This window comes from Pipra filicauda, unplaced genomic scaffold, assembly GCF_003945595.2.
Source record: "Pipra filicauda isolate LSUMZ 115617 unplaced genomic scaffold, ASM394559v2 scaffold624_size210082_pilon, whole genome shotgun sequence".
In the NCBI taxonomy this organism is placed as follows: Eukaryota; Metazoa; Chordata; class Aves; order Passeriformes; family Pipridae; genus Pipra; species Pipra filicauda.
In genome coordinates, this window is record NW_024104781.1 from 65,864 (window position 1) to 80,285 (window position 14,422).

The 14,422-nt window shown below is 51.3% G+C and overlaps 1 protein-coding gene across 3 annotated transcripts in view; it reads left to right on the forward strand.

Annotated features, from left to right (window-relative positions):
• Positions 1-14,422, forward strand: part of SCMH1 (Scm polycomb group protein homolog 1) — a 70,160-nt gene that overhangs the window by 15,974 nt on the left and 39,764 nt on the right. For all 3 annotated transcript variants that reach the window (XM_027717937.2, XM_027717938.2, XM_039388215.1), the window contains exons 3-6: positions 2,517-2,600; positions 5,129-5,197; positions 10,931-11,001; positions 12,290-12,524. In XM_027717937.2, coding sequence (XP_027573738.1) covers positions 2,576-2,600; positions 5,129-5,197; positions 10,931-11,001; positions 12,290-12,524 — 400 coding nt within the window. In that variant the 5' untranslated portion in view covers positions 2,517-2,575. The remainder of the gene's footprint in view (positions 1-2,516; positions 2,601-5,128; positions 5,198-10,930; positions 11,002-12,289; positions 12,525-14,422) is intronic.

Below are 14,422 nucleotides of genomic sequence, written 5' to 3' on the forward strand. Positions count from 1 at the left end.
GATGGATCATTTCCCCCCCCTTAGATACCAAACTGTATCTCCTACTATTTAGTACTTCCACGTTTTTTTGCTCTGCAGTGCCTGAGCGGAGCAAAGGCCCTGTCCCTTGGTACCACGGTGCTCCTGTCCTGCAGTGGCCTGAGTGCCTGTGCTGCCAGTCCCTTTCTTCCCTCTGCACTGAAATCTGTCCTCACTGGGGCATTTCAGCCTTGGTGAAACCTTTACAGTGATTCCTCTTGCCTTCCAGTCTGTTGTCAGGGAGATAAAATCCTTGGGTGTTTCAGGTTGGAAGGAGCTTAGGGAGGCTGTCTGTCCAGCACCACATGCAGAGCTGGCCTGACTTTGAAATCAGACTCAGTTACAAGGTTAGATCAGGCTGCTTGGGGAGGCAGCTGGTGATATTTGGAATATCTCCAAGGGTGGAGATTTTACAGCTCCTCTGGGCAACTATAAATTACAATCAGTGGGAATTATCAATTCCCAAGCCCTGTGTTAGTAAAACCCAGGGGCAGCAGAGGGGCAGCTCTGATCTCTGCTCTCTGTGACCAGTGACAGGACCCAGGGGAGTGGCTGGAGCTGTGTCAGGGCAGGCTCAGGCTGGATCTCAGGGAAAGGTTCTTCCCCCAGAGGCTGGTTGGGCACTGCCCAGGCTCCCCAGGGCAGTGGGCACAGCCCCAAGGCTGCCAGAGCTCCAGGAGGGTTTGGACAACGCTCTGAGGGCCAGAGTGGGATGGTTGGGGTGTCTGTGCAGGGCCAGGGGTTGGATGGATGATCCTTTTGGGTCCTTCCCAACTGTGACTCTGCTCCACCACCTCCCTGGGCAGCTCATTCCAATACCTGACAGCCCTTCCTGTGAAAAAATTCTTCCTGATGTCCCACGTGAACCTCCCCTGGCACAACTGGAGGCCGTTTCCCCTTCTCCTGTCACTGATTACCCAGGAGATTGACCCTACCTGGCTCCACTGTCCTGTCAGGGAGCTGTAGAGAGTGAGAAGGTGCTCCCTGAGCCGCATTAGGGTTATTCCCTGCCTGAGAGTGGAGGGTGCAGGAGTGTACCCTCGTCTCTAGCCACAGGCTTCCACAATCCTGTGTGTGTAGGCGCTTCAGAAAGTCCCACAGACAGAAGAGGGGCAGTGCCAGAGATCGCAAATGCTTGTCTGGTGCCTTTATGTAACACCTTTCGGCCTGGGTTTTATGTCTGGAGGACTTTTCCTGACAGACTGCTAGTCTTTAATAAAAATGAATGAAGAAAATTATGAAAAGAAGCTTTAAATGTTGTAAATAATCTTTCACATGTGGGTTACCTTCCACTATTGAAAGGGAAAGAAACTTTACTCCTTTCACAAGTGTGTACAGACACACACAGTATTTAGAAGAGAGGCAATAAGTGACTACTGTGCACCTCTTGATGTGGATTAAAAAACAACCAGGGATTTTTTTCCTTTAGTATTTAATTCCTTCCGTATTTTTCTTCTCAGAGTATTGCTCAGTGTTGCAACTAAAGGCTGTAGTTTATAGTGCTGTTGCAGAAAATTAAAGTCTTTATTTCTCTTAGGTTTGGAAAAAGCTTGGTTTTCAAAATCCCAACTTCTTGCCAAGTTGGAGCTGTAAATAACCCTTTAAGCAGCGACTCGGCACTGTGTCCTGAGACAGCTTCCTGTTCCATCCTCCTCCTGACTGCCCCACTGTGAACAAAATGGAGTTATATTGACACAATTAATCTTTCATTAGTTAGTGGAGTGTCAAAACATGCTTTTCCTGCCTTTCCCGAGGGCTTGTTTGTGGCTCAGCCATTCATTTGGATATTTTCTGGCAGGCCTTGGTGAGGCTCGGTGTGTGCAGCGGGCACTGCCCTGGGAGAGCGGCTGTGCCAGGCACTGAGCACCCTCTATGTGCCCAGCACACATCTCCCAAGAGCCCTGATTCTCAGGAATATTTGCTTATAACAAGAATGCAAACGCTTCTACTTGTTGGGGACAGTCCAGCCAGTTTTCCTCCAACCAGGAAAAAAGAATTTGCAGCACAACTTGGACACTCGGGGCAGTGCTAACAGCAAAAGTATTTCCTGGATCATTGTCCAGTTTCTCATCCTTATTCCCCAGAACTTCTATGAGCAATTTGAATTGCAAGTGGAGAGCTGGGGATTGCTGTGCTGCTTTGCCAGAATTAATGTTATGTTTCCATGTGTTTTCTTTCATAAATCTCAGCTCTGCTTCCCTTTGTTAGTGAGTGGGAGCAGCCTCTCCTTCCACACACACACGCTCCAGACCCACTGTGGGGTGAGCACAGAGATGGGCATGTGCTCTTTGTGCTTATTTATGCTGCTCCTGCTGCCATGAATTTGAAGTTGTCCACAAATTGGAGGAAGTTTTGTAGTTTCAGGGGGTGACACGAACTGTGAGTGCTCTGTGCAACCCCGGGTGACAGAGCATGTGCTTCCTCCTCTGTGGGATGAGTTCATGGTTCAGTGTGCTCCAGAATGGGGAATTTTCTCATCTTTATTTCTTTTGTCCTAGACACCTTCAGTTCTCTAAGAGCAAGCCAGTTCCGGGGCAGGACAGCAGCAGGTGGTAGAATGCGGAAACCAGGCCCTCAGAAAGGTGAGCGGTGACGTTGGGCACAGCCGAGGGCTGGTCGGGAGCTGGGGTGCGGTGTCAGCAGCGAGGGTGCTCTGCAGAACCCACGGCACACACCATCTGCCAGTGCTCCCAGTGTGAGGCAAACTGGCTCTGCTGGCACAGGCCTCCCCCTTCTAATGAGGCATGAAACCAGGGACCAGCCTACCTTGTGGAGAGGAAATCTGTCCCAGGCTCCCTCGTGTCCCTCGGCCCCTCACAGCCCCACACGTGCTACCTGGGATGTGCATCCCCAACAGAAAGGGTGCAGCCGAGCCTGCTGCCTGCAGCTGAGCTGCTCTGGCTTCTTGTGCTTCACAGAACTATTGATTTCCGTTGGTGTTGTGCCCTGCCTGTGCCTTGGGCTGCAGTGATCTCATCACACGCTCCCGCTCCCGGGGCTGGGGGAAGGGAGGGCAGGAGGACAGAGCATCCTCCACAGCTCTTTGTTCACATCTGCTCCACACTCCCAAGGTTTATTGCAGGAGATTTCTATGCTCCATTTCTCTCCTCCCTTATTTTTTTTAAGTGTCTCCTTTGCTTCTGTGGTGGTTCATCTTACAGCAGCATTAGCCTCTTCCTAACACTGCTTGTCCTTTAATGAAGTGAAAATAAATGAAGGAGAGCAGGGAGTGGGGAGACCCTGCTGCGAGGCAGCTGGAGGGCTTGGCAATAAAGGAGGCAGGTTGATTAGTCAGCAGTGTGGCTGTGGACTGGGCTGACTGGATTTAGCCTCATACACAGCTTGTTCTCTGGGCTCATGGAGCCTGGTGCCTCCAGCCAGCCTGGCTGTGTGCCCTGTGCTGCCAGTGCTGTGACATAGGTTGCAAAGGCAACACCTGCATCGTGCACACGTGGGTTTCTGTCCTACTTACCTGCTTTTTTAATAATGCATTGAACTTTCACTGTTTCTTTATTTGTCTGCAGAAATTCTTGTGTTTCTCTCTCTCTCTCTGCTGCTTTTGTATCATGCTTAATGAGGATTTTTGCATGTTAAAGGTTAAGAACAAAATGTACCTTCACCTGCAGAGTGTGGTGAGAGGCTCCTTTGAGTGCACAGATGCTGTTAGAGCTGTCCTGCAGGACTGAGGGGAGCCTTACCCACCCAGGGGGCTCTTTGCTTCTGACTTAAATACTTTATGTCCTTTATTCTCGCTTTCTTAGGGAGGTGGCAGAATACTGTCCTTCATGGTAATGCATTTGTAGGAAGGGTGTCCTTCAATCCTTTTCATTCATTTATGTCTCTCCAAGGAGGTTCTTTGTCTGGTCTGACTGGTGACACTGTGGCCACACTCCATATGTCCCTCATGTTCATTTAAGGGATGCTGATCTGGCATCCCTCTGTTGGGATGGAGGCTGTTGGAGGCAGGGGTGGGCATCCCCTGCTTCTTGCTCTATCACTTTCCAGAGCTGTAAAACCTGTATGCCATCCTGTCCACTGTGCTAAAAAGAGCATGTCAGGAAGAGAAGATTGCAAAAATAATTGTCCAAAAGCAATTCCAGACACGTTAAGACACCCCAGATCACTCCAGCAGCAGCTCATAGCCTGCCTCTCCCAGCTGCTTGTCAGGAGATTTTGAAACTTTTCCTGTTTTTGTTGTCCTTCCTTTCACAAGGAAGTGCTTTTTGTGGGGGCAAGGCACCACAAAGGGCACTGCCAAATTGTCATTTACAGTAGCCCTAAAGTGCTCTGTAAAATAAAGGAGCTGGAGTGCAGCAGCACTCCCAGGGTGCCCAGTCAAGCAGCAGCAGGTGGAGGAGGTGGCTCAGGGTGAGCCTGGTCTGCCATCCCTCCGTTGGGCTGGAGGCTGCTGGAGGCAGGGATGAGCATTCCCTGCTCCTTGCTCTGTCCCTTTCCAGAGCTGTCTTTGGGAACTTTAATTTTTTTGGAACTCTGAGGCCCAAAGCTGTCATGAGCAAAGGCAGCTCAGATGAGCTGCTCTCCAGAGCTGGTGCTGCTTTGCTGTACTCTCCTCTGAGCTGGGCAGGACACGTGGAAACCCGGTGTTGTACGTGGAAAGGGCAGTTGTGCAGATTTTCAGGGAGGTCCTCTCCCCATCTCCAGAGAGGGCCGAGGCTGTTTGTGGGAAATGACTGGGAGTTGATACCCAAGGAGAGATTCAGGCTCCACTTCTCGGTGCCCAAGATCCATGTGAGCCGTTTTCAGTGGCTGTTGTGTTTGTTCTCTCGAGCTCTTCTTCTCATGGCTAAAATGATGGAGCTCTAGCAGTTTACTGCTCTTTCTCTTATTGCTGATCACTGGGGGAGAACAGTGGCTGGTGGGGACTAGGCAGGGACCAAGGTGCAAATGCAGGTACCTTGTGTCAGGTATGTGCATGAGCTGTGGGGAGGAAGGGAGCACACCCCAGAGATGGGGGCAAATCATCCATGTCACCTGGGGGCACAACAGGGAGCTCACTCTGCTCCTCTGAAGGGCCTGTAAAGCAGGCAGTGTTGAAGGGTGCATTACCTGGCTCCTTTCCCTCACACAAATGCTCTGTTTCTTGTCTCAGCCATAGACTGGAAAGATGGTAAGAAGCACAAGTACAGCCGCCCGTCAGAGTCTCCCTCCCAGTACCAAGGTAAGAGAGCTCCCTTCTCCCCCTTCCTCCTCCCTTTTCTTCTTCCTCCTCCTTCCTTCCCCCTTCTTTCTCTTCCCCAGCTCACATGGGCTGTGTGTACTCAGCCCATGGGGTGTTGGGGGCTCCACTGCAGTTTCCCTGTGCTCCACGTCCTGCTCCATTTGCAGATGGCAGAGGATGGGCTGTTTTTCAGTGGCCACACTGACCTGAAATGGAGCTTCCTGTGAAATGCAGCGCTCCTGGTGACCCAGCACGCCAACCCTGCACCCACTGCATGCCAGGGCTGTGGCCCAGGGGGGCTGCAGGGGGGCTGGGGTGCACAGGGCTGCTTGACAAGCGCATGGTGCAGCAGTGAGGATCAGGGGTCACCTCCCTGCAAAAACTTCTGTGCAGCTCATCACTGCCCGAAACTGGGGTGTACATCCTGGTAGAGTTGGGGCCTGGAGAAGAGAAGGCTCCAGAGAGAACTTGGGGCCCTTTCCAGTGCCTAAAGGGGCTCCAAGAGAGCTGGAGAGGGACTTTGGACAGGGGCCTGCAGTGACAGGACAAGGGGCAATGGCTTCCCACTGCCAGGGACAGGGTTGGGTGGCATACTGGCCAGAAACTCTTGGCTGTGAGGGTGGGGAGGTCCTGGCACAGGTTGTCCAGAGAAGCTGTGGCTGCCCCATCCCTGGAAGTGTCCAAGGCCAGGTTGGACAGGGCTTGGAGCAACCTGGGCTAGTGGAAGGTGTCCCTGCCCATGGCAGGGGATGGAATGAGATGGGCTTTAAGGTCCCTTCCAACCCAAACCTGTCTACGATTCTGTGATTCTATACAGTGAGGGGGTGAAACTGCAGCATCTTTCTGGCATGGCTGGAAGGATTTCTGTTCAAAGCTAACACTGAATTGGGACTCCTCTAAGGAGGAACAGAGCAGACCAGACAGTCCCGGTGGTTGAAACCTCTTAGTTTTGATTCGCACGTTCTCACATTTTGCTGAGTAGGACAGGGAGTGATGGGGCTCCTGTTGTGGGCTGTAGCTGTTCCCAGTGGAGCATGTGCAGGCAGACTGATGGCTGGGCAGAGTGCCTGGGAATGGGAACGGTGGGACAGGCAGGAACCGTACGGAGCCGGTGGCAGAGCTGAGCCCCGGGAGCCACGTTCAGACATCAGGGACAGCTCCCGTGGCCCAGGATCTGCGAGCCCAGACAATGCTCTGCTCCTTTTCATACTGGGCTGCTTTCATGTGCTGCCTTGCTGCTCCTTGGCAGCCACACATATGGGCTGCAGACTTTAATGGGATGCCTTGATCTGAGCAGGGCACGTTCTCCTTCACAGATGTGACCTGAAACGCACATGTATTGTTTCAGTTGGATTGATGACCCCTCGGGAGCCAAAATGCTAATGGAGCCCAAACCAGACTTCAGTTAAAGATATAAACAGAAACTCCATCTTCATTTAAATTCTGGGCAAAGGTTCAATGTTAAATGCAACATGAAGAGAATCCAAACATGAGGGTGCAGGGCTGCATTGTTCACAACTACTGGAGTTTGACCCCTTGGGTGTGCAGAGTGTTTTGTTTGGAGTAAATATTTTTGAAGGTTAAGACATCAGAGCCCAAATCTGACTCTCTGCCTGCAAGTAATATCTCCCTTCGGCATGAGCACACGGCAGGGAGCTTCCCCAAGGCAAGCACAAGTGACAAGTGACAGTGGCATTTCCAGGGCCGAGTCCCAGGGAGTCACTCAGGTTCACAGTCCTTGGCTTTTGTTTGGCTCACAGATGTTATTGCAAAAATGGGGTGTTTCTCATTAAGTGTTTCTCTCCCATTTCTTCCTGTGAAAAAGATCTGATGAGTTGCAGAGAGGGACTTTGGACAAGGGCCTGGCATGCCAGGACAAAGGGGAATGGCTTCCCACTGCCAGAGGGCAGGGTTAGATGATATTAGGTTAGATGATATTAGGTTAGATGATATTAGATGATATTAGGGTGAAATTCTTCCCTATGAGGTGGTGAGGCCCTGGCACAGGTTGCCCAGAGAAGCTGTGGCTGCCCCATCCCTGGAAGTGTCCAAGGCCAGGTTGGACGGGGCTTGGAGCAACCTGGGCTGGTGGAAGGTGTCCCTGCCCATGGCAGGGGATGGAATGAGATGGGCTTTAAGGTTCCTTTCAACCCAAACCATTTTATCATGTGATTCTGTATGTGTTATCTGGAGGAACAGTCCTTTCCAATGGGGATCCTTCCAGTGGTGTGTTTTGCAAGGCAAGGGAGGGAACATGAAAGAGCAGGCAGAGACCAGATGAAATAGAGGGTGATTTTAGGGCTGGTAGGAGAGTTTGTATGTGGTACTGGAAGCCAGCAGCAGTGGAGCAAGCATTCTCCTTTGCTTTTCAGGGCTAGAGAGGATTTCATTCCCTGCAGTCAGCTCTGGCCTTGGACACTCCTGCTCCATCACCAGGAAAAAGGACTGGCTGATGTTTCTTCAGGAAGCAAAGGGATTCACTAGCAAGTGGGGAAAAGTCATCAGTGTTTTTTGACCAACCCTTGGGAACCAGGGTTACATGCCCAGGCCAGATCAGAAACAAGCATCTTGCATACTAAAATGTCCTGTCCCTCCACAATAAGGCATCCAGTTTATCAATATGGATAAGAATATTGAGAGAATATAAAATATGAGACAGTTGGTCAGTGCTAAGGAGAAAGCCAGGCAGCACACTGTCAGTTTTTCCCTCTGGCCTTGCACCTCCATCCCCAGGGAGCCTGTGGAATGGCAGCAGCAGCACAGGCTGATGGTGTCCTGCCTGACAGCACGGCTGGTGTGGAGCTCCAGGGGAGACCTGTCTGGAGCTGGGTGTGGAAAGTGAGTGAGGATCAGTGTGGTGAGCAGGATTTGGGTACAGGAGAGCTGAGGTTGAGAGGGTCGGGCATGATGTGTCCCTTTTCAACCACATGCCCTTCCTCAAGGACAGAGCTCAGGGCTTGTGTTCTGCTCCCCTGTTAACAAACCCTCAATGCATCCTGCTTTTTCTGTTTTATTGGCAACCAACGCTTTGTTGTAAAAAACCCCAACTTTAGTGTTATGCCATTTTTGTCTGATTCTTCCTGCAGTCCTTAGGTTGAAGCTGATTATATTTGGTTAACTTTAAATGTACTTTGAAATTCCTGCTTGAAAATATTATATTGTGATACTATTACTGAATTCATTTAAACCCATTCCCTACATTCTGTGCAGGATCTCCTCTCATGCTAAAGCAGTGATGACAGCCTCCAGTCTGCAGTTTTTATCCTGGTTTGAGAGTAATCCTGAAAAAGAAGTGTAAGCTCTACCTGTGCTAGTTGTGCCATCTGTGCAGGGGAATGGCCAGTAGTGAACAGAGGGGGAGGGAGGGAAGGCTGAATGCTGCTGTATCAGCTCAGTCTTTTTTTAGAAGTATTTCTGCTGCTCCTGTTTTTCTGTGCAAAATAAATCACCAGAACCATGAGTCGTAAGACTCAGAGAATCACAGAATATCCTGAGTTGGAAGGGACCCTCAAGGATCATCCATCCAACTCCTGCCCTGCACAGGACACCCCAGCAATCCCACCCTGGCCCTCAGAGCGTTGTCCAAACCCTCCTGGAGCTCTGGCAGCCTTGGGGCTGTGCCCACTGCCCTGGGGAGCCTGGGCAGTGCCCAACCAGCCTCTGGGGGAAGAACCTTTGCCTGAGATCCACCCTGAGCCTGCCCTGACACAGCTCCAGCATTCCCTCAGGCCCTAAAGAACTTGCAGTTCTAATGTTGTATGTGTCTTCATATGGTGGTTGAGTCCCAATGGGCTCTAGAATTAATCTCAAATAAGTTCCATGTCCAAACACTATTTTTGGAGGCCCACAGCTGTCTCAAGAGTTCCCTGCTCCTGCTGGGATTGTGCAGGGTGGATCCTGGCTCTGGGGGTGAGCTGCTGTGGGAAGCAGGAGGGCTTTACTTGGTGTGGAGGGAGTGAAAAGTGGAAAGATTAAAATGGATTGAAGCCAGCTGAGGAGAGGGGAGGGTTCGGTGGGGTTTGTTTTTTTTTTTTTTAAATTGTCAAGCACAGCTGATCCTGCTCAAGCTGCTGGATCAGGGCCCGGTGCTGTCACCTGGGCATCCCCTGTGCTCCAGGACCTCTGAAGGGCTACCCTGGTCTAAGATAAGCCCAGATCAGCAACCAGAGTTAAAGGGTGAGATGCATAAGGCATTTCTAGGCCAGGAGTGCCTGGCTTTGCTTTGCCTCCACTTTATTCATACAACGAGTTTCATTGACATAACTGATGTAAAATTGTATCTTCAATTAAACCAAAAGATTTTTGGTTTTAGGAGAACATCATTGCAGTAACTCACTGAATTTTCTTCATTCACCCAATGTGAGGCTGTGGCTGAAAGGAAAATATGTGCCAGTGGATGGAACGGAGTACTCTGGGGCATGGAGAGCTGCTGTCAGTCTGGAAACAGCAATATTCAGCCAGTGTGGCAATGAAACTGTATTTTTTCTGTTAATTTTCCCTATATTTAACAGTGTGCTAGTCATCTGCATGGGAGGTGGCAAGAAAGCAGTGTTCCTTGTATTTATTTGGAGCTCATAGATGATGAAGGCTCCTCTGTGCCCACAAGGCAGCTCTGAAGCAATGTGTGCTGACCTTACTGCCTGAATTTTCAGAGGTGTGGTGTGTGCTACAGTAGCTGAAGTGGCTCTTAATGTAGCTTTTGTTTTGAAAATAGGCTGATTAAGAACTTGCCTGTGACTTGGGGAAGTGGTAGCTGACTTTAATTGTGCTGCCACCGGTGCTCTTGAAATGCTTTGCAAACAGCGGCCTCCTGGGAGCCCTTGGGATGAATACAAGCGAATGTCAGCCTGGAAGGATCCTCTCCCAGCTGCTCAGTGTAAATGGCAAAAGTCATGATTTGGTCAGATCACAAGAGCTTTTAATTCCTCATTTAATAACAGGTTTCCTTGGGTGGCATATTGCTGTCACCCTTCCTGCTGGCCGTGTGGAAGGGGCAGGCAGGAGGAAACGTGCTGCACTCGGTGGAAGGGGACTTGTGTTGGGTGCGAGGTGCTGAGCTCAGTAAATCCCCATTTGGAGGATCCCTGCTCCCATCCTGCCCGTGCTGTGGACTTCCTGGCCACTTCAGGGAGTTGTTTGCTGGCCTGTACTGATTGCTGGGGTTGGGCTGATCCCTGCTCCGAGCTGCTGGGTGGGCTGTGTGTGCTGGACCAGGGGGACCATGTAGTCACTACAGAGCAGGTTCCTGTTGATTTAGAATCATGGAATCACAGAATGGCTTAGGTTGGAAGGGACCTTACAGGTCATCTTGTTCCAGCCCCCAGGTTGGGCTGCTTGTAGCCCATGGTGACTGTTCATAAGCCCCAGACTGAGTGATGTGTTTAATTAATGGTTTTTAAGGGACAGTTGTCTGGAAGACCCTGCAGATTCCCATCTGTGCTGGGTGTTTTCCATTAGGCTGTAGGTTGTTACCCTGGCTCTGTGCAGCCCCTTCTCGGCAGCACAGAGGCAGGAAGATGCCGAAGGCAGCGCTGGGCTTTGTTCTGCCTGTCACTTGCAGTTGTAAATCTTCTGTGCTCACAAACATCAGAGGTTCCTGATGAAAACATGTTGCCTGTGAGCACCTCCTCTGTGAGAAGTGCAGAACTGCCGGCGTCAGGAGTCCAGCCAGCTCTTTTTCTGAGAAATCTGCTCATCAATTCCTGTTTGATTCCTTTTGTTTTTACTTCTCAGGTCACTTCACCTGGGAGAAATACCTGAAAGAGACATGTGCCATCCCAGCTCCTGCCCATTGCTTCAAGCAGGTAAGGGTGAAAACAAGAAAGGTCAAGGGTGATGGTCCACTGGGGACCTCCGAATTCTGTGCCTGGGATAGGCCCCTGGTTTGGTGAGGAAAATCCTTAAGGATATTGGAGACTTAGCAGAAATCCAAGTGTGCTGAAGTAAAGATTCAAGAGATACATTTAGAGTAGAACAGAAGATTTTACTCGATATGCACAATGGGAGCATGAGTGTGCCTTTACTCTGCCGAGCAGAGGCCCTTGGAGAAAGTGTCCTGAGTAGGCTGTGATCCAGCTTTTGGTGGATCCTGCCCAGTAAGGAGATTTTCTGCAGAATTCACCCATCTTTGTGAATGGAATAGCAGCTCCCTGGGCAGCAGGCAGTGAGCACAGAGGTGGTTTTGCCGAGTACAGGGTTTGCAGGATAAATTGCCATGGGACACGGGTCTGGGTGGAGGGGAGTAGCACAGGGAGGGGTTTATTTGGGTCTGGGGTTGGCTGGATGAGTCTTCCAAGAACAGGGCTAACCTTCCAAGAACAGGTGCAGCCCTACCTGTGCTGAGCACTGGTAGGGATGCACCTCAGATTCTGGGTTCTATTTTGGGCCCCTCACTACAAGGAAGACATTGAGGGGCTGATCCATGTCCAGGGAAGGGAACGGAGCTGGTAAGGGTCTGGAGCACAAGGAACAGCTGAGGGAGCTGGGAGGCTCAGCCTGGAGAAAAGGAGGCTCAGGGGGGACCTTCTCACTCTCTATAACAGGAGGGTGGGGCTATGTGGGGGTCAGGCTCTGCTTCCAGGGAACAAGGGACAGGACAAGAGGAAATGGCCTCAAGTTGTGCCAGTGGAGGTTTAGGTTGGATATCAGGAAAATTTCTTCACTGAAAGGGTGGTCAGGCCGTGGAACAGGCTACCCAGGGCAGTGGTGGAGTCACCATCCCTGGAGCAGTTCAGAAAACGTGTAGATGTGGTGCTTGGGGACATGGGTTAGTGGTGGACTTGGCAGTGCTGTGGGAATGGTTGGACTCGATGATCTTAGAGGTCTTTTCCAACCTCAGTGATGCTGTGATTCCAAGAGAACAGGCTCAGTGTAGTTGCTGAGCTGGTGCAGTGTGGAAGGACAGTGCTGTGTGTCACAGAGCTGCCAGGGCTCGCTGACCTTTCTGTGGTGCTGTTCCTGTGCTGCGCCTCAGGACGCCTCAGTCCTGGCTGGGCCCCGTTCTTATGCCCTTAGCGCTTAAGCTTTGTGCCTGAGCGGGTGCTTGTGTTGGCAGTCCTGGCTCTGACCAGCTCCCCGTTCCTCTCCTTGCAGTCATACACTCCTCCTGCCAACGAGTTCAAGATCAGTATGAAGCTGGAAGCCCAGGACCCCCGGAACACCACGTCCACGTGCATCGCCACCGTGGTGGGGCTGACGGGCGCGCGGCTGCGCCTGCGCCTCGACGGCAGCGACAACAAGAACGACTTCTGGCGCCTGGTGGACTCTGCCGAGATCCAGCCCATTGGCAACTGTGAGAAGAACGGAGGGATGCTGCAGCCTCCCCTGGGTGAGCTGGAGTTCAGCTGTCCAGCCAGGGTTACGCTGACTATGGGCAAAACTGGGGGGTTTTTACAGATCTGTACTTGGGACAGAGGCCCATGGCCTGCCCCTGCCTACACTGGAAGATAGGATATGGAAACAGATGTTTCCCAGACCAGGTCTGTATTTCCATGTGGACACTGTGACGTGGATGGGGGGATGCTTTAGAGTGTAGATGGAAGAGGTCTCTGCACCAAGGTGAGCTGCTTGCCCTCGTTGCAGCTCAAGCTCAGGATTGTTGCCCTGGGTAGCTCTGGCTGCCCCATCCCTGGAAGTGTTCAAGGCCAGGTTGGACAGGGCTTGGAGCAACGTGGGGTAGTGGAAGGTGTCCCTGTGGCAGGGGGGTGGAACTTGATGATCTTTTAAGGTCCCTTCCAACCCAAACTGTCCTATGACTCAAAAGCAGGTTCCCTGCACAGGAGACATAACATGTGAAAAGGTTCCCAGTGATTTCAGTCCTGTCTCATGTGAAGGGACACTTGCAGTAGTTCCCACTTATTTATTTAATTTTTCTTGGCTACAGCTTTATAAATAGACTGGACAGTCCAACAGTTCTTCCAGTCTAGTCTTCAGTTAAACACACAACTCTTTCCTTTTCTTTTGACACTAGCCAAATGATGAGCTGATTTGCTGATTCTTTCCTGATGATCAGCAAGATTAACCTGCTTTTGCATTCTGCTGCCCATTAGTTTTAGTGTCTTCATAAATGTCTCTCAATTAGCACATCCTCAAATAATATTTTCAAGGCCAGGTTAGACAGGACTTGGAGCAACCTGGTCTAATGGAAGGTGTCCCTGCCCATGGCAGGGGGTGGAACAAAATGAGCTTTAAGGTCCCTTCCAACCCAAACCGTTCTGTGATTTTATTAACACTAGAGCTGCCATTTTCTCTGTTCCTTTCATGCCTGCTGCTGTCCAGCTCTTAGAAATTTCAGTCCCTGGTGCAGGTTCCAGCTCTGGTGTCCTGCCCAACAGCTGCGGGTACCTCTCCTGGCTGGCAGCTGTGGGTTCCTCCTGTACCTTGCCTGGAATTTGCCAGCAGATAGCATCAAGTTTAAGGAGCTGCAGATAAAACTCACTCCTGGCTGTGCTGGAGGTGAGGGATGAGCTCTGGGACAGGTCTGGGAGCTCTAATCTGTGTCACCTGCTTAACCTCACACCAGAGAAGAGGGCAGCTTTAAATTAGATACTGGGGAAAAATTCTTCCCTGTGAGGGTGGGGAGGCCCTGGCACAGGTTGCCCAGAGAAGCTGTGGCTGCCTCATCCCTGGAAGTGTCCAAGGCCAGGTTGGACAGGGCTTGGAGCAACCTGGGCTAGTGGAAGGTGTCCCTGCCCATGGCAGGGGGTGGAATGGGATGATCTTGCACCAAGCATAAAGATGGGTAACAGAGCTGGTGCTGCAGTTGTCCTTCCTGCCTGCAGAGTGCAAGGGCTGAGAAAATCCAGCAAGAATTTCCTGTGTTCCCTATAGTGTTTTCCATGTGCACACATCTGCTGCTGCTCCCTCTTTACATAGATAATTCCAGTGACAGGACCCAGGGAACGGCTGGAGCTGTGTCAGGGCAGGGCCAGGTTGGATCTCAGGCAAAGGTTCTTACCCCAGAGGCTGGTTGGGCACTGCCCAGGCTCCCCAGGGCAGTGGGCACAGCCCCAAGGCTGCCAGAGCTCCAGGAGGGTTTGGACAACGCTCTGAGGGCCAGGGTGGGATTGTTGGGGTGTCTGTGCAGGGCCAGGAGCTGAACTGGGTGATCCTTGAGGGTCCCTTCCAACTGAGGATATTCTGTGATTCTGTGATTCACACAAAAGGTTATCTTTGCCCCTCTGGGAGCTGAGCTCTCCCATCTCCTGAGCTCGTGGCTGTCTGGGT